General features: G+C 42.7%; 1 protein-coding gene across 11 annotated transcripts in view; it reads right to left on the bottom strand.

Moving 5' to 3' along the window:
• Nucleotides 1-1,067: 1,067 nt before the first annotated feature.
• The window catches only part of PPP2R5C (protein phosphatase 2 regulatory subunit B'gamma), a 149,654-nt gene continuing 124,129 nt past the window's right edge, over nucleotides 1,068-26,592 (bottom strand). For 3 of the 11 annotated variants that reach the window (XM_063092131.1, XM_063092135.1, XM_063092140.1), the window contains 6 exons: nucleotides 20,983-21,153; nucleotides 17,567-17,694; nucleotides 15,157-15,258; nucleotides 14,315-14,387; nucleotides 9,208-9,324; nucleotides 8,644-8,845 (listed from right to left, as the gene is read on the bottom strand). In XM_063092131.1, the coding sequence (XP_062948201.1) occupies nucleotides 8,648-8,845; nucleotides 9,208-9,324; nucleotides 14,315-14,387; nucleotides 15,157-15,258; nucleotides 17,567-17,694; nucleotides 20,983-21,153 (789 nt within the window). In that variant the 3' untranslated portion in view covers nucleotides 8,644-8,647. Of the gene's footprint in view, nucleotides 3,631-5,858; nucleotides 5,932-8,278; nucleotides 8,280-8,643; nucleotides 8,846-9,201; nucleotides 9,325-14,314; nucleotides 14,388-15,156; nucleotides 15,259-17,566; nucleotides 17,695-20,982; nucleotides 21,154-26,592 lie in introns of those variants that run through there. The other 8 variants (XM_063092134.1, XM_063092138.1, XM_063092132.1 and 5 more) reach the window with 5 other exon arrangements.

The raw sequence follows: 26,592 nt of genomic DNA, 5'->3' as shown, positions 1-26,592 counted from the left end.
TTCAAGATATCCAACAAAGCCATCAAATGCTTACGCCAAAGACTAAAGACACATGGGGAAGCCCCAAGGCCGCACTCACTGCAGCTTCTGCATTTCTGTTAGTGAGAAGGGAGTCAAGAGACCATTTGACAGACAAGGAAACTAAAGGGCAAGGGTCATAACCCGCCCCAAAGAGCTCATCTGTTACGTACCTGCTGGCATGCTGATCAAATGCAACTAAGGAGAGGTAAGGCTCATCACAACGACCTGAGGAAACAGAACTTTAGTCCTGTTTTCATGAACTTTTCAGTAACAGCAGCAGCGAGGATAATAATCTCTTCACTAAGGAGGTGGATTAGCGAGGATCTCAAATTCATATTCTCAGCAATTCTACTCTATTTTCCAGACTTTAATTTCTCTTCAATAATTTTTACACATCATAATTAGGGTTCAAATAATCCAATTTCTACAAAGTGTATTCTGGTTTTCATTTACTTACATAAAAAGTCACTTTTGCTTTTTCCATTAAAGAAGAAAAAATTTGCTTATAGAATTGCTTTGAGGGCTGGCCAGTTAGCTTAGTTGGTTAGAGTGCGGTGTTAAAACACCAAGGTCAAGGGTTCGGATCCCCGCATCGGCCAGCCACTGAAAAAAGAAAATACAAATTAGCTTTGAGGAGCCATGACTAGTTGCTGATGCATGGCAGGCACTCGAAGGTGGGCTGGATAGAGGACTCCTGCGTCCGCAAGCCAGTGTCCCTGATGTGGCCAGCCCTTGACCTAACAGCAACCTGATAATGTCAGAACTAGCTTGCCCAATACCATGGCTAAATTTAGTTTCATGATGAGCAATAAAATTCACATGTTCTTTATTTAGTCCATATAATACACCATGTTTTAGAGTTTTTTTTTTAAATTAGATAAAAGAGTATATTAAATGGCAAGTGTATGAAGTTTCTCTTCATAAACAATGTCAAAACAAAAAGTTTTGAATTACAAAATGTTAAAAAATATGTAGGTACTTGACATTTCACTAAAGCATAAAGGTACAGATATTTTCTAAAGAAAAATAATTGTGCCACTTACCTATTTTTGCTGTTTCTATGAACTTTTTTATTCTGTACATAGGACATTTTGTACAAAATATGAAGTCTACATTTTTATTACTTATTACCATAAAACAAAGATACAATGTATGTACAATATTAAAAGGAAGCCATACTAAAGCCACACTAAAAAGACACTCGGAATAGTGACATTTCTGATGTATAGATATGTTTTGGAAAGAGTGAAGAGGCCCAAACGCAGAACTTGATGAAGAAAAACAGTCACCAGTTTAGTTTCAACGTCGTGCTTTTGAAATCAGTTTGGTACAGATGAAACAGTGCGTCCATATCATAACACAGAAGCTGAAGAACTAGCCCAGAGAACCCGAGCCCTAACTAGGGAAACTTTAATAGGCCAAAATATCAAGCAATACTCTTGCCAAAGAAAATTAGTTTCTCTCAAAACTTTTTTTTTTTTTCCTTTTTGGTGAGTGTTTGTCTTCAATAAAGAGCAGAAATAAAATCTAGACAAAAGATGTTCTTACATGTTGAGCTTTACACAATCACCCAAACATGGATATTTTGCTTTTCCCTAGGGCAAAAAAAAAAGAGAGGCTTCCCAGAAACCTCTCTCACAAACATACTAAACATCCACAGTCAAGGATATCTGAGAATCTATCAGCTAAAGACAGAAGTTCAAACAATGGTATATCAAAATACATAAGACGCTGCTTTATACAATAAGAAGCACCCTTTTTCCCTCAAAAGGAGAAGGCATCTAAACTTTTTTTTAAATTATAGATTTCATAATGGTAAAATGGATAGATACTTGTCAAGTTTCTCAGGAAGTGTTCTCACAAAGTGGACCTGTCCACTTTCAGCTGGGGCGATCTTTTAATTTAGTACTTGCGCTTGCTCTTAACACAAGAAGTCCCCTCCCCGCAGATGATTTTCCTCCAAGACACAAGGAAACAACGTCAATGGATTTAAATGAAACCAATGGGCAGGAGGCACTACAGCTGCACAAGGATCAATGTCTGCTTTTCACAATCTTTTAATGGATACCCGAGACCTCGGTTAAAAAGCAGACCCTAAAAGAAGCCACATTTTATCTTTTACGCATCAAGACACTTAACATTAAGATATATAATCTTATGCCAGACACAAAAGAAACTAGAATCTCTTGTTGAGGATAGCAGTACACATCTCAAGCAGCTTTCAAGCAGGATAAATAAGTCAAAATACTGGCCACCCTGAGAGAAATAAAGAATAGACAAAGCGCTAAGTGTAAAGATTTTTCTCCTCGTGCTATTCCATCTAAAACAAAAGCTCAGTACATGCAGGGAAGTCTGTGAAATGTCTAGCAGCACTTGAAGACTAATGAAAACTCAGACACTGTATTTTCCTTATGAGGTGTTTATAATGTGCGCTCTTTTCAGCAGAAAAAGATGCACTGAACGTCTTCTCGCCGGTGCTCCCCTAACCTGTGAGAGCCATGCTGCGGTGGTCAGTGGACGCCATCGCGGTGCCCGGCGTGCACTTTATGCCCAAAGCCAGCTAGCTGGCATCAGGCCAAGAACTGGCTTAACTCAAAATGATTTCCTTCTAACTTTCTATAAAATGTGGAATTCTTAAGAGACTATAATCTTACTAATTCAAGAGACTTGCTGAAGGGCAACAGTATGTTAAAAAAAAAGATTAAAAGTAATCTGCAAATAAAGATATAAACACATAATTTTTAAATTCCAATTTTAGTGAAGGTAGACAGAGAAAGCTCTTTTAAAATAAATTTCTTCCACGAGCTTCCTGCTGGTTTCCTGATGCTGTACCACAGACTTAAAAATATGGCTTTAGGTACACATAAGAGAAGTAGGGCATGGTGGACATGCCGCCTGTCAAAGCAAAGAAATCGCCTAGAAAACACCAGCGCCTAAGGACTGTCATGTCACTTTCCCAGTTCGTTGTGTTAGAACATGAAAGCAAAGAGCCATTTCAGTGAGATTAAAAAACAAACAAAACTACTGGCGTAACAATCACATGGAAACAATTTCAAAGGTTGTAAAGTCTTAAAAAATTGGTAATACTTTTTAAAGAGTTCCATGGACTTGAAAAACATCGATATTCTCATAGAACCACCTATTTTAAAGGGTCACAAATTCCGTCTGGGTGGAACATGAAGGTGATGAGCAGGGTGCTTTCCTACAGCTCTGATTTTGTGAAACTGTCTTATTTAGGACCTGCTGGGGTGGTGACGACATCGTGACGATGCCGTCACCAGCCCACGGCTCTGCCAACAGGATCTGAGAAGTCACCATTGTTTGAACTCCTAATCTCGAGCTGAGGCGGACGTACGTTATTGCCTACAGAACAGGGTCGAAGAAAGCTTTGACTTTGAGTGTAACTGATTGGTATGGCACGAGAAGTACGTATTTTCTACAGAATCCAGAGAAGACGCTGTGCTCCGGGAGGCTAGCGCCCGTCCTGGGAGACCAGCTCGTCGGCTCTGCAGTGAGCTTCCAAGGCTTTCTTGGTGTGGGGATCCTGAGGCAGCTCGGATTTGCGACGTGCAAGAGGACGGTCCTTTTTCAGATCTTTCTGTGCCTGGAATTAAAAATGCAACGGAGTTGGCTACAAACTAAGCTATCTGAAATGTGAGCTCACTTATGAATCAGAAGGCAAAGGAGGTTGGGGACGTGTGCATCCCCACAGGCTGACATGCCCCTGGCCACAGGGAGAGGGCCCGTTTCTCAGCATGCCACCTGAACCAAATACCCCGTCTAAGACAATCATCTTATGACTAGTGCGAAGGACTGTGTGTACGATATTGGCATTTTGGTCTTCTGAAATGTGTAGTGTTTGTACAGAGTACTCAGTATATCTCTATTTTGCAGAATTTACCAGTTTTTGGAATACCCTATTTCAGAAAATGGCACCAAGCCATTTTATGGTTATGTCCATTACAAAAGCATTTCAGAAAATCGAAATTTCCTTTGGAGGTAAATAAAAAGAATGAAGGAAGAACATATTTAAACTAGATTTTAAACCAATAAGAGATCTAAAAGTTCTATCAAATTTAACAAAAAGATATTTGAAATAAGAGGCATTAAATGGGTCATGTAGGGGGAAAAAACCCCCAAAACAAAAAATCTCTGGCATTTAGAAAAACCGTATTTAATTATTTACATAAAAATTCCTAATATTAAGGGTAACCGTTCTCCATTCCATACTCTTCCTGAAGTTTAGGGAATTTTAAAATTATTATTATTATTTTTAATGAAGTGAATCTCATTTTTGAGTGAGGATTCAGATGGGAGCCTGATATGGGGAGTTTACATACCAGAAGCATCCGTTTCCATGAATAATAGTTAAATGAATAATTCAGATTTGAAGTAGGGCGGCTGCATTTATACCAGTATTTTGAAACAAAACAAACCATCTAAATCATCAGAACACAATGTGAAGACTGCCAATTAGTTAGAAACCTTTTTGGATAAAAGTTCCTTAACCAGAATCAAGTCTTTCCTTCTGTTCAGTGGCTCCATCAAAAAGAAGACTATTAAAAGTAAGTTGGTTACTTCTGTGGAACATCTACCCCCCAAAATTATTTTATGTCAATCATTCGACAACAAAAAGAACATAAGCATAAAAACTTCTTATAGTTTCCAGAGATCTGACCTTGTTATGACATGGAAAATACACTTTGCTTTGCTTTCATGAAAAATTCAAGGACCTGCCCAAGTCATAAATGAAAAGCTCACATTTTTGCAGAGCTAAGTATTTCTTAGCAGGGTTCTTCACAAATTTATGTATGATAACAGCAATAATGTCAAGGTTTAAAAGCAATTTTGTGTGATTATTTCTAGAAATGTTATTTGAATATTAACATTCATTTGTGGTAAATGCAAGACTTTTAGTTTTTTCCTCTGGAAACCAGTGTGAGCCACCCACATCGAGAGATGCTGAAGGTCACAAGTCCCCTACAGACTGACTGTAACCAGTCGCAGTACTCATAAGAGTGCTTTAGCTTGTAAAGCACGTTTGTCTTCAACCCATGAGAAACTCCGAGGTGAAATTCTACCCTGAGTTTTATGCCCATTCTATGTTCTGTAAAACAAAACAAAGGAAAGCAAAACCAAACCAAGATTTTTATACACTTGAGATATGTAGTTACTGTTGAAACAGGCACTCCAAAGAGAAGAAACATTTTAACAGACAGAGGCAATAGTAAAAACCTCGGAACTGGAACGATAAATGCAAATTGAGAAGCTTGTGAAGGACGGAAAACTGAGGAACATATCTGAGCCTTTCTGCTGAGGCATTTGAAATCAGCGTGTAAAGCAGAGAATAATTTAACAAATCACAAGGGGAAACAAATGAGAAAAACAGGGGGCAGGAAAGAACGAGACATCATGCAGACAGCTGCCTAGATGAATAACACTTGGTGGAGAGAACGTGCTGGTGAGCATGCTGGCATGGGGGGATGATGACAGAGATGGGAAGTGCCGCTTGAGACATCCCTGCTGAAGAGATACGAGACCAAGAGGGACGGCCTCTGCTCTGCAGCACTGGCAGGTACCAAGTACAGGGGTTGGGGACACATGATTGTGCCAGTTTTCTTCCTCTTACAAAGGTATAAGTCCAAATGTTACTCCTAAATTTAGAACAGGACTAATCAACATTTCTTAAAGGTCCAAATTCCTTTAACTTTGTCTTGACCACAAGGTGGAATGACATAGAAAAAAGGGAAAATACTTCATGTACACAATGTTAACTGGTCAATTCTTTTCCTAGATAGAAAGCCTTAAATGTTCTCTATGTATTTAGCAACGAATACCTGCACTGTGCACCTGTCGTCTCTACACCTTCCTCACTTGCATGCTTGACACTGCTTTTCTCCCGACCAACTGCTGAAAATGAGAATTGTAAACATTTTAAATGTCTCTGATATAAATGTCATTCACATGAAATTTACTAGTTTTCTTTGGATGTTCTGTATAGGGTTATACAAGTTTCTCAAAGGAAATCCAAATAATGGTTCTGACAGGTAAATACGTAGTTGAATTTCTCCTCAAAAATCCAGCTACATCCCATTAGCACTAATTAGGGTCTCCTTCTCCCCGCTTCTGTGATACTATCATCTACCTCTCACCCTTGTCCTGACCCAACACTCAAGTCATTTTAATGAAATGCAGATCATTTTGGAAAAATAAAGTTAAGTAAAAATAAAATTAAAAGGCACTAAAATATTCAAATTACTTAAGATAAAAATCAAAAAGCTTAATTTTTAGCTATGACCTCGTGCCAATTTGGCCACCAAATTGTGCACATACATTTTTCCTGCATCTTTGTACCTTCTAACAAGAGTGTTTTTGAGAACATCAGGAAAATGACCCCAAGCATTTTCAAATTAAGAAGGGTCTATCATTTCAAATATCATACTCAAGAGACTGCACTTCATAAATATCTTTATCTAGGTAGGCTGAGATTCAACTGAAATCAGTTGATTCAATGAAATTCAATTGATCCACAGAAATCTAAAAGACTTAAAACTGGGTAGTGTTGTCACTCTTCCAACTCTGTTCTTTTTCAGAGTTGTTTTGGCTATCATAGGTCCTTTGCATTTCCATGAGTTTTAGAATCACTTTGTCAATTTCCTAAGGGAAAAAAAAGCCTGCTGGGATTCTAATTAAGACTATATCAATTTGGGGAGAACTGATATCCTGATGGCGTTGAGCATTCCGACTCAGAAACATGATCCATAGAAATCTAAACATAAGGTGGGGGGATAATTTTTGTAAGAATGTCAATTATAGAAAACTCAGTTATAGAATGTAATTTCAAAAACTGTGAAAACAAACACGGAAGCAAGCATGCTACAGAAGTTCTCCAAGAAATTTCCTGTCTACATATCCACTTAGAACTAAATGGGCAGACGACTGCTGTGACTTGATTCCTTCTGATGAGTATATAGGTGATCTGCTGGGAAGGGGACATGCGCCTTTCTAAGGGCAGAGGACAGATGGACCAGTGGAGAGGTTTTCATGGCACTGGGTATTGTATAAATACTAGAGACAACTTTCAAAAGCACTTTTACTTAAGATGAGAATGTTATTTTGATTTGCGTTTTGGATCAGGTCCTTGATTTCCTACAGAGTAGGACCTAAACTGTAAATATGTCCGTAACTTTCAGTTCACATTTCTGGTTTTCAGGTTTACATTTTGGGCATAGTTTATTCTTTTCCTAGGTTTCACTGTGACCTAAGTCGAAGGATATACCAAAAAGAAAAATTTCCCAAACCTGAAATATTTTAACATGTTAGAACTGGCCTGTAAACTATCAACCTCCTTTTCAATTTTGTATGGCCTAAGTGTCTTAAAAATGCACATGTGGTTGCAAATTCCCAGTCTGATTTCCTTCTGCCTGTCTGTAGGTGATGCGGCCAGCTTGCATGCCATAAAATGAAAATGTAATCGAAAAGGTGACCTTGAATTAGTATCCAGGTTAAAAAAGGAAAGAAAAAAAATATATTTATCAAGGAGGAAAATTAACACCCCCACAGATAGAGAAAAATAAATGGATTTTCTTATTTTTGATGAAATCTATTCATTGCTAAGAATATTAATTGTGAGGGAAGTATGAAATCCAACTGGATTAGATAACAAGTTATTGATGTTCACTAAGTGTCCACTGAGCTTTTACAGTTTATTTTTATTATTTTCAAGCTTTGATGAGTTGAAACAGCATTCATTCACCTATTTTTGATCTTAACCTAGTTGAGGGACTAGCTGGGCAAGAAGAGGCAGATAAACGTGGCTAAGCACAACAGTGCCCTTTCCCTGCACAGCACCGTGAGAAATATAAGGCCAGCAATGTATGGAATCCCAAATCTTCTAGTAGCCACATTAAAAAAGTAAAAAGAAATGGGTGACATTAATTTTAATATATTTTACTTAACCCAGTATATCCCAAACATGATCATTTCAACATGTAATCAATAGTAAAAAAATGACAAACGAGATGCTTTCACATTCTTGTGTTCATGCTTGGGCTTAGAATGCGTGTGTGTGCTCTGCACTGACAGCACAGCCCGCAGAGGGCTGCCCCGTCTCGAGGGCTCTACAGCCACGTGTGGGATGGCGCGGCTCTAAGCGCCTTGATCCTGTGCTCTTGGTGACACCTCATCTGGCCTGATCAGGTGGGGAATACGATTTACTTGAATCAAACATAAATAGATTAAAAAAAACCCCCAAAACCCTCCTCTGTTTAGTTGAGCTCCACATGACACAAGCACTTACAAACCATCCGCACAGAGTATACAGTATGTGACAATGGGATGATTTTAGCCACTGTCACTGTTTACATTTCAGAATTTTAGTGCTGGGTGTCTTTAGGAATTCTTTCACTGGTCAAAGGGGGTTAAAGTTTCTAAGCCGCATCCCCACCTCCACCTAGGAGTACATTTGTTTACATGCATTTGAAATAGGGAGGCCTGCCCAGAGGCACAGCAATTCAAAGGCTCCTGAAACCCAGGCAGGAACTTAGTAAGCTCTTTAAAGCCTAACTGCATACATTCCCAGTTCAGTAATAAGAGGCTCTCTTTGGATCAGTGATGATCTAAATGTTTATTTCTGCAACAATGCAAACAAAGCCAGTAGGGCACGGATATTCCATGAGGTGGTCGTGGCAGAGCTTGGCCTGCAACAGAGGCACTGACAGTGTGTTCTGCTGGCCCTGGGGGAGGACAAGGACAGCAGCTCTTCCCTGGTGTCCTGGGGCGGGAAGGGTGCTGGTACCTGGGATGAAGAACTGGAGCGGAATGTCTTTGGGTCAAGGCAGAAGTCAGAGGGATGCAAAGAGAAAAGCGAGGGGAAAGACATTACTGCGAAGCTTTTGATTTTGCTCAAGTTAACATTTAAGGAATAGTTAAGAATTGGGATTATTACTGTTAAGGTAAATGAAGAAATAAATCTCAGGCACATGCTTAATCCTTAAAAACTGTTTCTAGTAATTTGATCACTAAGATCTACGGATAAAATGATTCCTACAAGATCACCAACATTTAATTTTTAATTTTAGCTAAAACAGAAGCCAGTGCTATATACCATGTCACCTACTAAAATGATATGCATTTCTTAAGCAAATCTACAAGGAGCACATCCCAGCTGAGCTCTGGCACTTTTACCTGACGAGCCTCGTCGTTCACTGTCTTTCTCAGCATCTGCACATCTTCAAATAAAGGCCCATCTGTCTCCATTGCGACCGGGATGCTCATGGTGCTCGCTTGACTATACACTGAGTACTGCAATGCAAAGTGTGGAATCACTCTCTGTAGGCACTCCGCCTCTCAGCTCCAGGGGCTCACCCTGTTGCCCTCCCCCAGGGCCCTCTTCTGCATGAAGCCCACTCGATGGGAGACAGACTCGCCTACAACTGCAGCACCACGGGCCCTGCCGCCGCCTTGTGGAAACCAGAAAGACGTCTCTCCTGCAATCCAGATCGCACTCAGGTGGGGAGAGCAGAGCAGGTGGGTCTTGTGCTGGCCCTGGGGTCACTCCCAAGACCCTCCCCAGGCCCCAGTGCCTGGTGGGCAGGTGGCCCACAGCCCACCTGGCAGCCTAATGTCCTGACCCCACGTGAGCCTGCAAGCACGAGGGTAGGCGCTGGGTTTGGTCACCGGGAAGGGCTTCCCCGCCGCGACTTCCCCTTCAGCCTGGCACTCTGTGCACGACCTGCTAACCTCACGGTCCTTCCCTGTATCCTCGCAGCTCCTCGCAGAGGCTGGCCCCGACTCCTCTCTCCCCTTTATCACCTTTTCTCAGCACTGCCCTCGTGTTGCTAACTCGCTTTCCCCTCATCACATTCCCAGTCCTTGTCCTCTACCCAAACGAACGCATGAATGAACGAATGAACGAATGAACGCACAGCTCGTCCCCACTCAGCCAGCCCGCCTGGTGCTGGGGGCAGGGCTGGTGTCCCCGCGGCTCATCTACACACTTCCTGTCACTCCCTCTGCTGTTTCCATGGGGAACGTGGGGATGAGACCACTGCACAGGGTTGCTGTGATGGTTACCAGGCGACAAGGTACACGAAACAGCAAGGGTTTGGTGTCTCCTCTCCGTGGGGGTGAGGCCAAGGGGTCAGGAAGGAGCGTGTGTCTGCCATGAGCCGGGCACTAGGCTAAGTGCTCCATTCGTCCTGTGACAACTGGTGACGCGTGCCCGACCCCTCTCACTGGACTGATGGGAGACCTGGGGCATGGGGAGGCCAGGGGACTTTCCATGCCCACTCCGTCCCTCTGTGCCTCAGTGGGCCCTGGCCAGCGTCCACAGCGGGTCCCCGCAGCTCCCGTCCCCGCCCTCCCGGCCGCTCGGCTCAGCAGTCTGGGTCCCACCCTCACCTCACTGATGCAGCTGCTGGCACCGGGTGCTCAGCCACCTCTTGGCTGCTAAGACATCTGGTAGTTTTATTGAACTGGACCTCTCCTTGGTACGATGGACCTGAAACGTTCCCTCCCCCGTCTCTGTGACACCGGCTTCCCCGGCTTCTTTCCTCTGTCCTCTGCCCCTTCACACACGTCCTGTGCGACCCCTCCCCGCCCACCCTGCTCTTCCCCACTCTGGGCCACTTGGCCATCCCTGTTCCTCAGTCTTTGAGAAAAGGCTACTTATAGCTGAAGCCACGTCCTCAGCTCAGTTTCTTCCCCAGCCCCAGGCCCCCAGTTCCCCTCGGTGCCCTCTGTCCCTCACTCCCATCAACTCTGCCCAGCACCCCCATTTCACTCATTTCTACAAGAGCCCCTCTGGGCGCCCCCTCCCAGCACACCTGCTACTTTGCTGCCACAAGGGCTTTGGAGAATGCACATGTGACTGGGCCCCTTTGCTCTTTGTAGCTCTTTAATTTTGCTCACATTTTTTGGGATAGAGTCTAAGTTTCTCCTGCCCCCCTCCAGCTTGTCTCTACCGCAGACCACACCCGGCCCCTCCCCAGGCCTGACACCCCACTGGGGCCACAACGTGCGGCTTCCTTACTTTTCTTCTCTCTGCCCCAGGCACCTTCCCCAGAATCCACTGTCAAATCCCACTCAGTCAAGACTCTGAGGGGCCCAGCCCCCTCATGGGCCGAGCTCCTGGCACCCTGGGCACTCCTCCACTGTGGCCACCCCGTACCCACATGGTTTCTTTACGTGCCTCTCTACAGAGAAGCGAACTGGGCCTTTTGCTGTCACCCCAGCACACTGCTCCTAATCCGACCATCTGAGCTCGGCTCTGTTTGCTTACATCTGGCTTCCCTAACGGACTGTAAGCTCCTTGAGGCCGGGGCAGGGTCTGGTTCTCATCTTTGTAACCCTGGAAACTTCCATGATTCAGGACACATGGCGCCTCAACCTCAAGGGGCTCACAATTAGTGGGGAGATACAGAAACATAAATAACTGCAATACTCGTGAGATAGTGCACGGCCATGCTTTTGAACCAATATACTTCAGCTTTTAGTTTTTCCAAGAAAAAAGGTACTTTCCACAGAACCCGCCCACAGCCTGTTCTCAGAGCAGGCCCTCACTGGCACTCAGGGTGAGGGACAGTATCCTTGAACAAGGAAGCTACAGAATGTTCACAGCAAAGTAAATGTCACTGAGCAGGCACTGGCAGGACAGGAGTCTTACTAGGAATAAAACTGTTCACTGAGGCTGACGTTCATAACAGAGTAAACAAATGCATGTTTCCCCCACAGAAGCTCATCTCTCAAAGGAAAGGCAGACGTCCAGCCCAGACCTTGGGCGCTGGGTCTCCTGTGGCACCGTCTTGGTGGTTGCAAAGGGAGAGAAACGCTGAGCCCCGGCTACGCTTAAAGTTCCAGGAGTGCCTGTCTCCAGTTCACAGCATTCCCATGGAAGTCGGGGGTAAGTAGTAACATGTTACACGGCCCCTTTTTGTGGGTTAGGAGAAGCACATTTACGTTAGAAATCTTCAGGAATTCATGATTTTAAAAAATTAAATCATGTATGGTATTAAAAAGCTCCCATGAAGTTACCACAAATGCTAAAACAAGACAAAATCCCGAAGGCGCTATAATTTTCCCAAATGCCCACAGCCTGACAGGGACGTGCTTTCCTGTCGTCGAGCAGGTGAAATATCTGGTTTGTAGAGAGCACAGGTAAGCACAGGGAGGCTTCCAGGCAGACACCATTGAACATACAGTGAATTACTGGGAATCTACCTTAAGAAAATGACACCAGCAAATCAATTCTCAAAAAGGCAGACGTGAGATGGAAAAAACCAAGCTTCAAACCCAAGTATTTTTTGTTACAGAAATAAACTTGTATTCTCCCCAAGACTGTCTACCTGTTTTTGTTGTTGAATGGCAAGCAGTGATCGGAATTCAGAAGAGATTTTCTCTCAAGAGAAGGGAAAGTCCTGGGGCCATAGTTTCCAGCTCTGAGGTATTAGCCCATGAAGTATTTTCCATTTAGAGGCACGACATGGAACATGCAGACAGGACTCATGGCGACTGAGTCACAGATGGTTTCAACACAGAGATGAGCCTCAGGACAATGCTAAGGTCACAGAATTACGGGAGGCCACCAAAGCTCCAATGCAAAACCCACGGCATTTATGTTTTCATCTCAGACATTTTAAAGACAGCAACAAAATGAATAAAAAAAGTTACTTGAGAAAACTCAGGAAAAGTTCAGAAAAAGGAAAAAGAGAACAGTCCGTATTTCAGAAGGAACACTTGTTACAGTCCAGTGGTGAAGCCACGCCACTGCTGTTAATGCCATCAGCTCGTCTTAATTTGTAGCGTAAAAGTTCTATGCAATTTTTTCCAACAGGCTATTTCTATATTCTGGGTAAAGTAAATAATATCCGACCCTCTGGTTTGTATGTATTTTACATGTTTTCAAGGCTGTTGATTTCTATTGTGTATATGCTGGGTTTCCTGCCAATCCTAGCGGACGCCTGTCTGCACGCCCCTTGGCACGGGGCCCTTGAGAACAAAGCAAGACCCCCAGGAGCAAGGTCAGGCAGGGGCAAATCATCTAGACCTGCCCCAGATTTATGGTTTTACTGTTTTAAAACGAATATCAGTACTTCAACCTGACTTTCAACATAAATTCTATTCATTAAAGTAAATACTACCTATAGCTCTCTACCTCAACTGAGTACTACACAGTCGCAGACGGTTATCTTCAAACAGCGTTTCTAGAAGAGCATGGATAAACACTGTTAGAAAAATGCTGCTTATTTGTTTTAGGTGGAATCAAGGACATACAGTTAAAAATGTTACTCAACTGTCCTATGGTTTAAGTCTCTTCATTATAGTTTTATCAAAGGGAATACAGAACAATATGTTGTTATATAGGTAAAATATATACTTCAACTTCATACTCATATATCACTTTTTATTAAATGTCAGAGAGATTTAAGAGTCTATATACCAACTTAGATAATAATTACTTAGGCATACCTCTTGCCAAAAGAAATATACGGTTTAGTAAAATACTTTCTCTTCCTGGAGAGCTGAGGAAAGCCTGAGAATTCTTAGTCTGACAAAGATTCAGATGGTTTTCATTAAGAGGCGATGTTATAATCAGAAGGCACAGGGACAAGAGGGACACTTGTAGCGCTAATGCTCTAATCGTTTAGGCCCACGTGCATAAAACCAAAGACCACAACCGTGAAACCCTCCCAGACCATGGCAGCTCCAGAAGACTCGATCGTCTGTGTCCGCCTGCTAGAGCACACTGGCACCTACTGGCGAGGGCAGGAGAAAGGATTAGTTGCCAATTACGGCGGATCAGTTAATTTTTAACAATAAAAGCCCGAGCCTACAGAAACCTAGTTTGAGGAAAGAGGACATCAACTTCATACTTAATCTATCTCAAATCTAATTTCCTTTCTTTTAGAATTCATTTGATATTAAAAAGAAAGGGAAATATTGTTTGAGATATGGCATCTATGACACTTGAAAGAGAAAGCAAACTACAGCCTTGGTCCAAAACAGAAGTGACGTCCTGGTTTGCTTTTTACCACAGTATATTCATAAGATTCACATCTTTATTTAAAAAGCAGAGGAAAAAAGTCAATTCTGTGGTAAAAATGTTGTGGGGCAAAATAAGTACTTGTACAAGAGGAGGGTTACAAAGTTGAAAAGTTTTTTTTATTGCGGATATTTTCATTTACAATATAAGTGAAATTGGTCTCCCTTCAGCCCACGATGAAGCTACATTCCTATCTTATAAAAACACTCAAGCAACACCCTGGGTGTTTCAAGTCACCCTCTTTGTCAGTACCTGGGGATTGGCTTTGGCTAGATTCTCTATTTTAACCCATGCCTCTTCTCGCTCTTTCATTTTTAGCTTCTCTCTGAAAAACAGTAAAACGTCATTTGTGTTAGCGAGATGAGTCCTATTCAAGAACACAGCAGAGGGGGGAAGGCAGAGTCACGTCCAGCAACGCAGTCATCTGCTTTTCTTCTGTTGTTTTCTGGTCTTATATCACATAACATCACAGTGTTGATCACAACGTATGTAACACGAAAAACGAAATTTAAAAAAATCGACCAAGATTTAAAGACTTTAAACAATAAAATTGCTAAAAATTCAACGTCTAAGAATTTAAATTCTTTAAAGAATCTTATACAAGTAAATCTTGTGTCTCTATTCCTGATTCTGGGAAGGGCAGACTAGATTCCAGAGAATGCTCACATTTATGGAGATCATTAAATCAGAATAATAAAGCTACACTAAAATGAAGATTCTTGTTCTCTCATATAAACCTTACAGGATATAGTTCAAATTCCTGCCTTATGAATATGAAAAATTACACCACATTATAGCCCTTAAGTGTCCCCTGAGAAAGTAAAAATTCTAAATGTCAAATTCTTGCTTACACGTGCACTTTTTACAAAGACGATTAAACTAGTAAATATGAGAGACAGAATAGCTAACTTTAAACATGTGTTCTTTAAAAATAAGTTATTATTACAAAGGTTTAATTTGCTTTCCAAGTATGAGAGGACTGGTTTTGTTTCAAAGTGAAGAATAACTTTTTAGGACAAAACAATGGAAGAGATTTATTCAATATTCAAAAACAATAATCCTAGAAAGAGACACTCGTGAAAGGAGCAACTTACTTCAGTTTCTCTGCTTTAAACTGTTGTGTGCAGTCATCAAACAGTTTTTGGTTCATCTCCATGAAGAGTTTCAGGGCGTTGTATATCAAGCCGTGTATTGTCCTATAAAGAAAACTTCACGGTGAAACTTGGAATACTTGATCTTTTTTTATCTTTCTCCCCCCTCCTCTGTCACAATCCCTCTCCTCTCCAGGCGATTTCGTATTTCAATAGTCCCACATTTCACAACTTTCCTAAGCTTTAAAATGAAAAGCCTGTTAGTTGTGATTCATTTGTTTCTGTTTCCTTAGAGTCAGCCCCACTGTCCTGCAGATTCGTCCTTCACAATCGCTCTCATATAAGGACGTCAGGCCACTCGGTTTACTGTCTCAGCCGACAGTAGCCAAAAGCTGCATTGCTTGGAAATGGAATAAAAAAAGTTGAAACTTGAACAAACATAATGAAGATAAATTATATCAAGGACAGTAACATAAACATTTTATTTCCTACAAATCAGTTTCCTTTCAATCTTATCCACTGAAGGCAGAAAAATTAATTTTAATAATGCCAAACTAGAGCTTTGGAAGGTAGAAAATAAAATACCAGAAAACTGCTTAATCAGAACTCAGCTTTCAGGCTACACATAGAGAGGGAGAGAGGCAGGCCCAGCCACCCCAGTGTCCCTGTCAAGCAGTCCCAGCTGCCATGTGACTGCAATCGCATGCCCCTGGAGAGATCAGCAGAAAAACTGCCCAGCAGAGTCTGGTCGACCCACAGGATTGTGAGCAGTGATACAGCAGAAGTTAAAAACCAAACAAAAACCAAAAAAACTTAATTCTCAAATCATAGCTACTTTTTGATCCACTTTATAGTAAAACCCAGATCATATTTGGTAAATGCTTAAAAGAATATTTCTTTCTTTGCAATCGACAGAAACTGAAAGTCAGTTACTAGTTGTGCTGACTTTCACTTCAAACTAAATTACACGCAGGAAATATGGTTAAACTCTGAGGGCCTCTGTTATCATCTGTTGTGCTCAATAAAAAAGATGTTTGTTATAAAGAAACGGTTGTTGACAGTCGATATATTAACAACTGTGACTCCGATGCTGTTGCTACAGTGGTTATGGCGGCTGCTGTGAGCACCACTGCTAGTCCTAAAGCTACGCAGGGATGGCAGACATTCACTCCACGCCTGTTGTGTGCCAGGCTCCTTCGATACATTAACTTTATTTAACCTTCACAAGCAGGTGAGAATTGCTACAAAGCAAAGCACTTTCTCTATTTTTCAGATGAGGAAACTGTGGCCAAGAAAGATCTAGAGAGATCTAACTTGCCTAGGTGCAGACAGCTAGTCAGCAGCGGGGCAAGAATGTGAACCAAAATCTGCTCGACTCTGATCTGTCTGCTTTCCTCTGTTCAACTCCTGGACAGCCAACGCTCAGAGGTCTCTGCTCTGTGGCCTGGCTCAGTGCTCCAGGTAACAGCTGTCTGGCTGCTGCCTTGGGCCTTGATCCTGGGAAGGAGGCAGTGCTGCCCGTAGCCGCTGGCAAGCAGGGACAGAGGGCAAGCAGAGGCGGGTGCACGCAACAGACACCAAGAGGCAGGAACCACGCTGGACCCAGGGGGCTGCTAACCAGCTCTGTGCCTGCACGTCAGGCTGCCTATTCCCTCCAAGAATTGCTTTCCTTGTCTGTAAAATAAGGGAGTAGGACTAGATATCATGGATTTGCTCTTCCTACTTTAAATTCTGATTTATGATTATAATATACAAGAAAAGAAATGAAAGATGAAGAAAAACTCTGGTACCCATATTTATTTAAATAACATGAGCATTAAATTTAGGATTACAAAATAATATGGCACCCATATCGTAGTTTCCTTCTAATGTCTCAGAAGATTAACTAATTAAATTAATTAATTAAGTGCAAAGACGAAGGAGGGAAGTAGACACGCTTTCGCTTTCGACTGCTTGGGTGTGTCGCCACCTGCTCTTCCCTCTTGTCCTCCAGGCAGTGACACAGCAGGGTGGCTGCTGGGCCTCACAGAGGGGCTCACCCAGGGTGTGTCAGCAAAGCTCGAGGGGCCACCCTAACAATAGGTGGCCCCTGTGCTCCTGCCAGGACTGGGCCACACCCCCGCTCGTCCAGAGGGAACTCAGGCCTGCAGGACGCTGCCGCCGCCGCCGCTGGAACCAGCAGGACGTGGGGCCAACAGACATGCTCTGTGGTGGCGTGAAGTGGGGTAAAGAGGCAACATGAAAAGTCACGGACACCATCCACACCGCTACGTAATTTATAAGCCACAAAGAAATCAACGTCTTCACTTTTTAACTCATATTTAAAATTTGGATTTTGATTCTCACTGAAGTATCAGCAAAATATGCAACATTTGAAAATGACTGGAAAAGGCGTCGGCCAGTTCTTTCTTACTTGTTCCAATGGGTCTTTGAGTTGCGGTACAAGGATGGAAACATGATGGGCAGAATCTTTGCTGCGTTGTCACTGATTAAACTCATGATATACTCATTATTCCAGTAATACAGCGCTCGCTCTGCCACCTGGAAGACAGGAGTGCATAACCGTGGTTGGTGGTCATGCTAAAGACATTAGGCAAATATCCTTACTGTTAAACCTGCAAATAGAATAAAGAATCATACTGGGTCAGAAAATTACAATTGTTTCTAGGGCCGAGCCCGTGGCGCACTTGGTAGAGTGCTGCGCTGGCAGTGCGGCGACGCTCCCGCCGCGGGTTCGGATCCTATATAGGACTGACCAGTGCACTCACTGGCTGAGTGCCGGTCACGAAAAAAAAAAAAACGACAAAAAAAAAAAAAAAAAGAAAATTACAATTGTTTCTATAAATTCAAAATATTCTGGACTGTAACCTCGAAGAGCCTTCGACAAAGAGGCCGATACTTTCTTGTACATAAGAATCAAGGATGCCTACAACTCACTTCTTCATTTGCTCAATCAACCTTTATGCTCGGCACTGGGCTAGGTGCTGAGGCCGCAAGTCACAGGAGTTCTTCCATCCATCTGTTCCCCACCCCCACACGCGTTCGGTCCCTGGCGTGTGCGCTCAGCACCAAGCACTCGGCAGTGAGCACAGCGAGGAGAAATCCTCGCCTTCCCTGGGCAGACGTCCCAGAGGAGGAGAGAGATGCTGGGGGATTAATTCACTAGAAATGGTGTCACACGGCAAAAGGCAGCAGGGAAGGGGGACCGGCAGTGGGGGACTGGCTTCCCTGTGGAGGAGGAGACGTGAGCAAGGACCAGAGGGAGAAGAGGTCCTGAGACGCCAGCACCAACAGGACAGCAGGGGAGTGAGAGGAGGCGGCACGGGCCAGCAAGGCCACCGAGGCGCTCACGGGCCCGAGCGTCGCGGCCCTCACTCCGGGCGGGATGGAAAGCCACTGGAGGGTTCCCCCGTTATGATTACTACAAGGTACAAGAACACACAAAGCTGAGAGACTAGCATAACGAGCGCCCAGCCCTCCACCTCGATTCTGCGACTGATCCCCTCTGCCACAGCTGCTTTCTCTCTCCAGTCACCTCGCGCACGAGTGAACGGCCTGTGGAACTATCTGAGAGTTTTCTGTGGTCACCAGGACACTGAGCCTGTCCCCCCACAGAATGCACTCCCCTGGGACGAGGAGCCTTTCGTACATAAGCACATGCCGTCGCCACACCCACAGATGCACAGATCTGACAGCAGCACCCGCAGGCTCTGAGCAGAGGCGGGATGACATTTCTGCCACCAGGAGCCTACAGCCTAGGAATTCTGAGATCACGGTGCAGTGTGTGCAGGTGGGATGCGAGCGAACGTGGGCGAGGCTGCGGCAGGCTCAGGAACCAGAGACGGCTTCTCAGCGGGAGGGAGCTGCGCCGAGCTTCACAGGACAGGCGTGCATGGGCTAAAGGACAGGGGCATATCCAAGCATGCAGAGCGTGAATTAAAGAAGAGGGTAACAAGAGCACTGATGGCTTCTGGGAAAATTTTTATTTAAGAGTTCTATACTTTGTATTTTAAAAAGCGTCTACTATCTATCCGCAAATATATTAGGGGATAACATTTTAAGCCTGAATTAGAAAACAGAAGCTTAAGAGGCTCGTAGTTTGAGTTTTGAATTTTTCTCCAGTTTTTAATACCAGCAATTTTTTTTTGATGGAAAAAAAATCTAAAAATTAAGAATGAGCTGGCATGTACACGTGTCTGGCAAAATTCTGGAGTGTTCTTTGTGCTGATCTGGGTCCTGCAAGAAGCAGCAGCCAAGATGGGATCAAACGTGCGTGGGGGACGCCCCTGGGAAAGGGCCTGCAGCTGCTGGTGGAGTGCGGCAAGGCCGTGGGGGCTCCTGTGCCCTCCTGGAGCGAGTCCGACCTGGCGCAGGCCTGCCTCAGTGTCCCTCTGCGCTCTGGGGCGGCTGTGGGACGAAGGCTGCTCGGCCACCTCGCGTTCTGCCTGCCCCTGAATACCCCTCCTCCTTGTTCTCCTGTCGCACGCGTTTATTAAAAATGACACGATGATTTCACTCATGTCTGTCTTCTCTTGGAAGTATAACATCACCCGTACCAGGAGCTATTTTTGCATCTGGGGAAGAGGTTCAAGTCCTCAGGAAACTTCCAGTGACTCTTAGTCTCTTCCTGGTGCTCTAACACCCTGTCCCTTGGCCAGCATCCTGGGATGCTGGCGCCTGTGTTTCTAGGAAATGATGCTCATTTCTGCAAACTGCTCATACTGTCAGTTTTGAAAAACACTATTTCCTTTCTTAAACTGAAAACTCTCAGAAATTTTTAAAATGAGACTCACTCGATTACCTGCAATAGAAGAGACTGGACCGTGGCAGTTCTGCTCCTTAACCGAGACCTAACCTGGCCTCCGTTTCTGTCACTGCCCTCATTCCACACAAACAGCATTTGTCACTCTCCGTCACTTGCTTTCCTGCCTTCACTTTGTTGCTTTTGACGCCCTCTTTTCAGAGCTTGCCTGAGAGGCTCGCCGTGGAGGAGCCCTCGGCCCGTGCTCTGCTCACTGGGCTTGTGGTGGTGGCTCCCAGCAGCTTCCCACAGCCGCTGGCACCTGCCCCGCCACCCTCCAGGGTCAGCCGGAAGGCGGGCAGTGCTGACACGTCTCCCGCTCTGCGGGGCTGACTCCCTGCAGGCCGTGAGGCCTCGCTCATGTTGTGCCTAGATCTGCACCTTGCTCACGAAGGGCACACCCCGAGTGCCCACTCGGTGACACACAGGTGGGCAGCCCGCGCCTCGGGTGGAGGCAGGCAGGCTGAGAAGTCTCAAAGGGGGGAAAGCCAAGGCCAGCCTGAAGGGTTCGGGAGGAAACAGGAGAAGGCAGTGGAAACGGACGCCTACTGCAGCCGTCTCGTACAGGACTGCGCTGGTGATAAGCATGGGAACTATCAGGGCTTTCTTTAAAGGTGAGGGAGAGGAATTTACACCAGGCCCGAGGTGAAGCGCTTACGAAGGAAGAAAATCGCAGAGCCAACAGTTTTTATCATCATGTTACCTGTTAATATTGATGAGTCAGTTGTGGGAACTAAGGTTTTATGAGTTCGGGAGCACACGGAACATGACGACAAAGCTCTACAGAGAAGCCACTTTTAATTGCTCTTCTTGAGAAAAATGTTTTCAGGGAAGGGGACAAGATGCCAAAGTACATTTTACAGAATTAAAGCTTTAGCATCCTATTTTGAAGGATACTTAAAGTAAAAACTTGCATTTTACTTTAAATTACATGAGGAGGAATCCACGACCAGGCACACACGGAAGCTGTTCATTTCCAGAATGAACCTTCTGGAATAATTTAATTCTCTTTCCCGGGCACCGCATACCTGGAAGTGTGGGCTGGAGACACATTTGGCCAATTGCCGGAAAAGAGGCTCCATGATCTTCACAAACTCTGATGGTTCGATTACATCTAAGATTTCTTCTAGTTCGTTTAAGAACATTACTTCTTTTGGACTGTGAGTCTTTGGCCAGTATTTGAGAAGTGCCATGACCACCTGCAAAAGAAATGACACGTGAGGGATGCCCAGGAGGCCCTGTTTTCATGAAGGTGCCCCCATCGCACAGCAACAAAGGAAGATGGTGCCGTCTTCCCTGAAGGAGAAAAGGATTCAGTAAATTAGTAAATGGCTTTTTATAATTAGAGAAGTAGGTTGAATTCTAAATACTTTAGAATCACAATTTTAATTTATGTGACCCACTCTTTCTGGTCAATCACCATTTCAGTTAGTCAGTTCTTTTAAAAAAGAAAAAAGACCCTCCCCTCCCCCCGCCAATAAAAAAGCAGTTAGGAGAATTTAGAGAGAATGAGAGCAATGGAGAAAACAGAGCACACGAACTCACGTACGTATGTCAGCACGGAAGTGGCCGGTTCTGAACATGTACACACACGCGCAACCCATTTCTTTCTCAAATTAATCGACCAATGCATATATTTACACACAAACATATGTACATATATATAGTGTCTTAAAACCTATCAAAAGTGATGTGAACTAAGCTGATGCTATTACCTAACTCACACCCACCTGCGGGGACCGCGACGGGCCCTGCGCTGTGGCGTGTGCACAGGCCTGTGGGTGAGAGGGACACACGGCTGCTGGAAAAGAGCCTGGCCCACAGTGGGCACAGGCAGCAGCGGCCTTAGCTAGGGCCACTGCCACTTAAGAGTGAATGTGCCACCAGCTTCCTGTGAGGGACCTCCAGTCAGAGTGCACTGGTTTCCTGATTGTGAATACTGAATGTTCTGTTCCTTGCCCAAGTCAGATGCCTAGAAAGGGTTTTGCTGGACAGCCTTTCTTTATATGTTCCTGTAATTTCCAAATGTTCTACCACAATGATACCAGTTCAAAATGCTGAATCTGACTCAATGCAGGTTAATTTTTCTAGAGTTTAGCTATCTTAGTTCTAAAAGAGTACAGCAATCCAAAACAGGCATTCACACTGAAGTACATACAAAGTACATACACATATTTGCACTCATAATTGTACAAGAGCAAGCTACTTTTTTTTAAAAAAATTTTAATTTGTTGATATACAATGTGGTTGATTATTGTGGTCCATTACCGAAACCTCCCTCCCTCCTCCCTCTTCCCCCTCCCACCCAACAATGTCCTTTCTCTTTGCTTGTCATATCAACTTCAAGGAACTGTAATTGTTATGTCTTCTTCTCCCCACCGGTTTTCTTTTGTGTGTGTGTGTGTGAATTTATTTAGCTCCCACCAATAAGTGAGAACATGTGATATTTCTCTTTCTGTGCCTGACTCATTTCACTTAATATAATTCTCTCTAGGTCCATCCGGATGTCATTGCAAATGGCAGTATTTCATTCGTTTTTATAGCTGAGTAGTATTCCATTGTGTAGATGTACCACATTTTCCGTATCCACTCATCTGATGATGGGCATTTGGGCTGGTTCCAACTCTTGGCTATTGTAAAGAGTGCTGCGATGAACACTGGGGAACAGGTATACCTTCGACTTGCTGGTTTCCATTCCTCTGGGTATATTCCCAGCAGTGGGGTAGCTGGGTCATATGGTAGATCTATCTGCAATTGTTTGAGGAACCTCCATACCATTTTCCATAGAGGCTGCACCATTTTGCAGTCCCACCAACAATGTATGAGAGTTCTTTTTTCTCTGCAACCTCGCCAGCATTTATTGTTCAGAGTCTTTTAGATTTTAGCCATCGTAACTGGGGTGAGATGGTATCTCAGTGTAGTTTTGATTTGCATTTCCCAGATGCTGAGTAATGTTGAGCATTTTTTCATATGTCTGTTGGCCATTTGTATATCTTCCTTAGAGAAATGCCTACTTAGCTCTTTTGCCCATTTTTTAATTGGGTTGCTTGTTTTTTTCTTGTAAAGTTGTTTGAGTTCCTTGTATATTCTGGATATTAATCCTTTGTCACATGTATATTTTGCAAATATTTTCTCCCACTCTGTTGGTTGTCTTTTAACTCTGTTAATTGTTTCTTTTGCGGGGCAGAAGCTCTTTAGTTTGATATAATCCCATTTGTTTATTTTTCCTTTGGTTGCCCATGCTTTTGGGGTCGTATTCATGAAGTCTGTGTCCAGTCTTATTTCCTGAAGTGTTTCTCCTATGTTTTCTTTAAGAAGTTTTCTTGTTTCAGGGTGTATATTTAATTCTTTAACCCATTTTGAGTTGACTTTAGTGTATGGTGAAAGATATGGGTCTAGTTTCATTCTCCTGCATATTGATATCCAGTTCTCCCAGCACCATTTGCTAAAGAGGCAGTCTCTTCCCCAGTGTATAGGCTTGGTGCCTTTGTCAAAGATCAGATGGCTGTAGGTGTGTGGGTTGATTTCTGGATTCTCTATTCTATTCCATTGATCAGTGTGTCTGTTTTTATGCCAGTACCACACTGTTTTGGTTATTATAGCTTTGTAGTATAGTCTAAAGTCAGGTAGTGTTATGCCTCCAGTTTTATTATTTTTGCTCAGTGTTGCTTTGGCTATGCGTGGTCTTTTGTTATTCCATATAAATGTCTGGATATTCTTTCCATTTCTGAGAAAAATGTCATCAGAATTTTGATGGGGATTGCATTGAATTTGTATATCACTTTGGGTAGTATGGACATTTTCACTATGTTGATTCTTCCAATACAAGAGCATGGGGTATCTTTCCATCTTCTTGTATCCTCTCTAATTTCTCTCAGCAGTGGTTTGTAGTTTTCATTATAGAGATTTTTCACATCTTTGGTTAACTCAATTCCTAAGTATTTTATTTTTTTGGTGGCTATTGTAAATGGGCAAGCTTTCTTGATATCCCTTTCTGCATGTTCACTATTGGAGAATAGAAATGCTACTGATTTTAGTGTGTTGATTTTGTATCCTGCTACTGTGCCGAAATCATTTAAACTCCAAAAGTTTTTTTGTAGAGGTTTTAGCCTGTTCAATATATAGGATCATGTCATCTGTAAACAGGGACAGTTTGACTTCATCTTTTCCAATCTGGATGCCCTTTATTTCCTTCTCTTCTCTAATTGCTCTGGCTAGTACTTCCAACACTATGTTGAATAGGAGTGGTGAGAGTGGGCATCCTTGTCTAGTTCCTGTTCTTAAAGGAAAAATTTTTAGCTTTTCTCCATTCAGGATGATATTGGCAGTGGGTTTATCATATACGGCTTTAATTATGTTGAGATACTTTCCATCTATACCTAACTTATAGAGGGTCCTTGTCATGAATGAATGTTGAATTTTATCAAATGCTTTTTCAGCATCTATAGAGATGATCATATGGTCCTTGTGTTTGATTTTATTAATATGGTTCATCACATTTATTGATCTGCATATGTTGAACCAATCTTGCATCCCTGGGGTGAATCCCACTTGATCGTGGTGAATAATTTTATGTATGTGTTGCTGTATTCTGTTTGCTAGTATTTTAGTGAGGATTTTTGCATCTATCTTCATCAAGGATATCGGCCTGTAGTTTTCCTTTTTGGTTATATCTTTACCTGGTTTTGGTATCAGGATGACGTTTGCTTCATAGAATGAGTTTGGGAGATTTGCGTCTGTTTCAATCTTTTGGAATAGTTTGTAAAGAATCGGTGTCAATTCCTCTTTGAATGTTTTGTAAAATTCTGCTTGAATCCATCTGGTCCTGGGCTTTTCTTTGTTGGGAGCCTTCTGATAATAGCTTCAATCTCCTTTATTGTCATTGGTATGTTCAGATTTTCTATGTCTTCATGGCTCAGTTTTGGGAGCTTGTGTGTGTCCAGAAATTTATCCATTTCCTCCAGATTTTCAAACTTGTTGGCGTATAGTTGTTTATAGTAGTCTCAAATGATTCCTTGTATTTCAGATGAATCAGTTGTAATATCACCTTTTTCATTTCTAATTTTTGTTATCTGAATCTTCTCTGTACTTTTTTTTGTTAGCCATGCTAATGGTTTGTCAATTTTATTTATCTTTTCAAAAAACCAACTTTTTGATTCATTGATCTTTTGTACTTTTTTTTTGGTTTCAATTTCATTCAGTTCTGCTCTGATCTTAATGATTTCTTTCCATCTGCTAACTTTAGGTTTGGATTGTTCTTGTTTTTTCTAGTTCTTTAAGGTGAGGTGTTAGGTTGTTCACTTGCCATCTTTCCATTCTTCTTAAGTGAGCATTTAATGCAATAAATTTCCCCCTTAGTACTGCTTTTGCAGTATCCCACAGGTTTTGGTATGATGTATCATTATTTTCATTAGTTTCAATAAATTTTTTGATTTCCTGCTTGATTTCTTCTTGGACCCATAGGTCATTAAGTTGAACGCTGTTTAATTTCCATGTGTTTGTATAGTTTCCAGAATTTCGTTTGTTATTGATTTCTAATTTTAATCCACTGATGTCTGAGAAAATACATGGGATAATTCCAATGTTTTTGAATTTGTTGAGACTTGATTTGTGACCTAATATGTGATCTATCCTGGCGAATGATCCATGTGCTGATGAAAAGAATGAATATTCTGAGGTTGTTGGATGGAATGTTCTGTAAATATCTGCCCAGTCCAATTGGTCTAGAGTACTGTTTAGATCTTGTGTTTCTCTGCTGATTCTTTGCCTAGATGACCTTCCAATATTGACAGTGGGGTGTTCAGGTCCCCTGCTATTATGCTATTAGTGTCTATTTCCTTCTTTAGGTCTAAGAGAGTTTGTTTTATAAATCTGGCTGCTCCAACATTGGGTGCGTATATATTTATGATTGTTATGTCTTCTTGATGGATCAATCCTTTTATCATTAAGTAGTGTCCCTCATTGTCTCTTTTTATGGTTTTTAGTTTAAAGTCTATTTTATCAGATATAAGAATAGCTACTCCAGCTCGTTTTTCTTTTCTGTTTGCATGGTAAATCTTTTTCCATCCTTTCACTCTTAGTCTATGTGAGTCTTTATGGGTGAGGGGGGTCTCTTGAAGGCAGTGTATAGTTGGGTCCTCCTTTTCAATCCAGTCAGCTAGTCTGTGTCTTTTGATTGGGGAATTTAAGCCTTTTACATTAAGAGTTGTTATTGAAAAGTGTTGATTTATTCCTAGCATTTTATTGATTATTGTTTGGTTGTCTTAGGTGTCTTTTGTCCCTTGCTTTCTGATTTACTGTTTGTTTTCTGTGTTTGTTGGTTCCTTGGGTTGTAGATAGCCTTTTTTGTTTGTTTGTTTTCTCTTCATGAATGCCATTTTTATTATACTAGTGGGTTTTGATTTTTCTTGGGTTTTTATAACAGTGGTAGTTATTTTTCAGGAACCAAACCCTGTACTCTCTTGAGAATTTCTTGTAACGGTGGTCATGTGGTGGTGAACTCCCGCAGTTTTTGTTTGTCTGAGAAATATACTATTTGCCCTTCATTTTGGAAGGATAGCCTTGCAGGGTAGAGTATTCTTGGCTGGCAATCTCTATCTTTTAGTTTTTTGACTATATCATCCCATTCCTTTCTGGCT

This window comes from Cynocephalus volans, chromosome 3 (genome assembly GCF_027409185.1).
Source record: "Cynocephalus volans isolate mCynVol1 chromosome 3, mCynVol1.pri, whole genome shotgun sequence".
Taxonomy (NCBI): Eukaryota; Metazoa; Chordata; class Mammalia; order Dermoptera; family Cynocephalidae; genus Cynocephalus; species Cynocephalus volans.
This window is presented reverse-complemented; position numbering and strand designations above follow the sequence as displayed.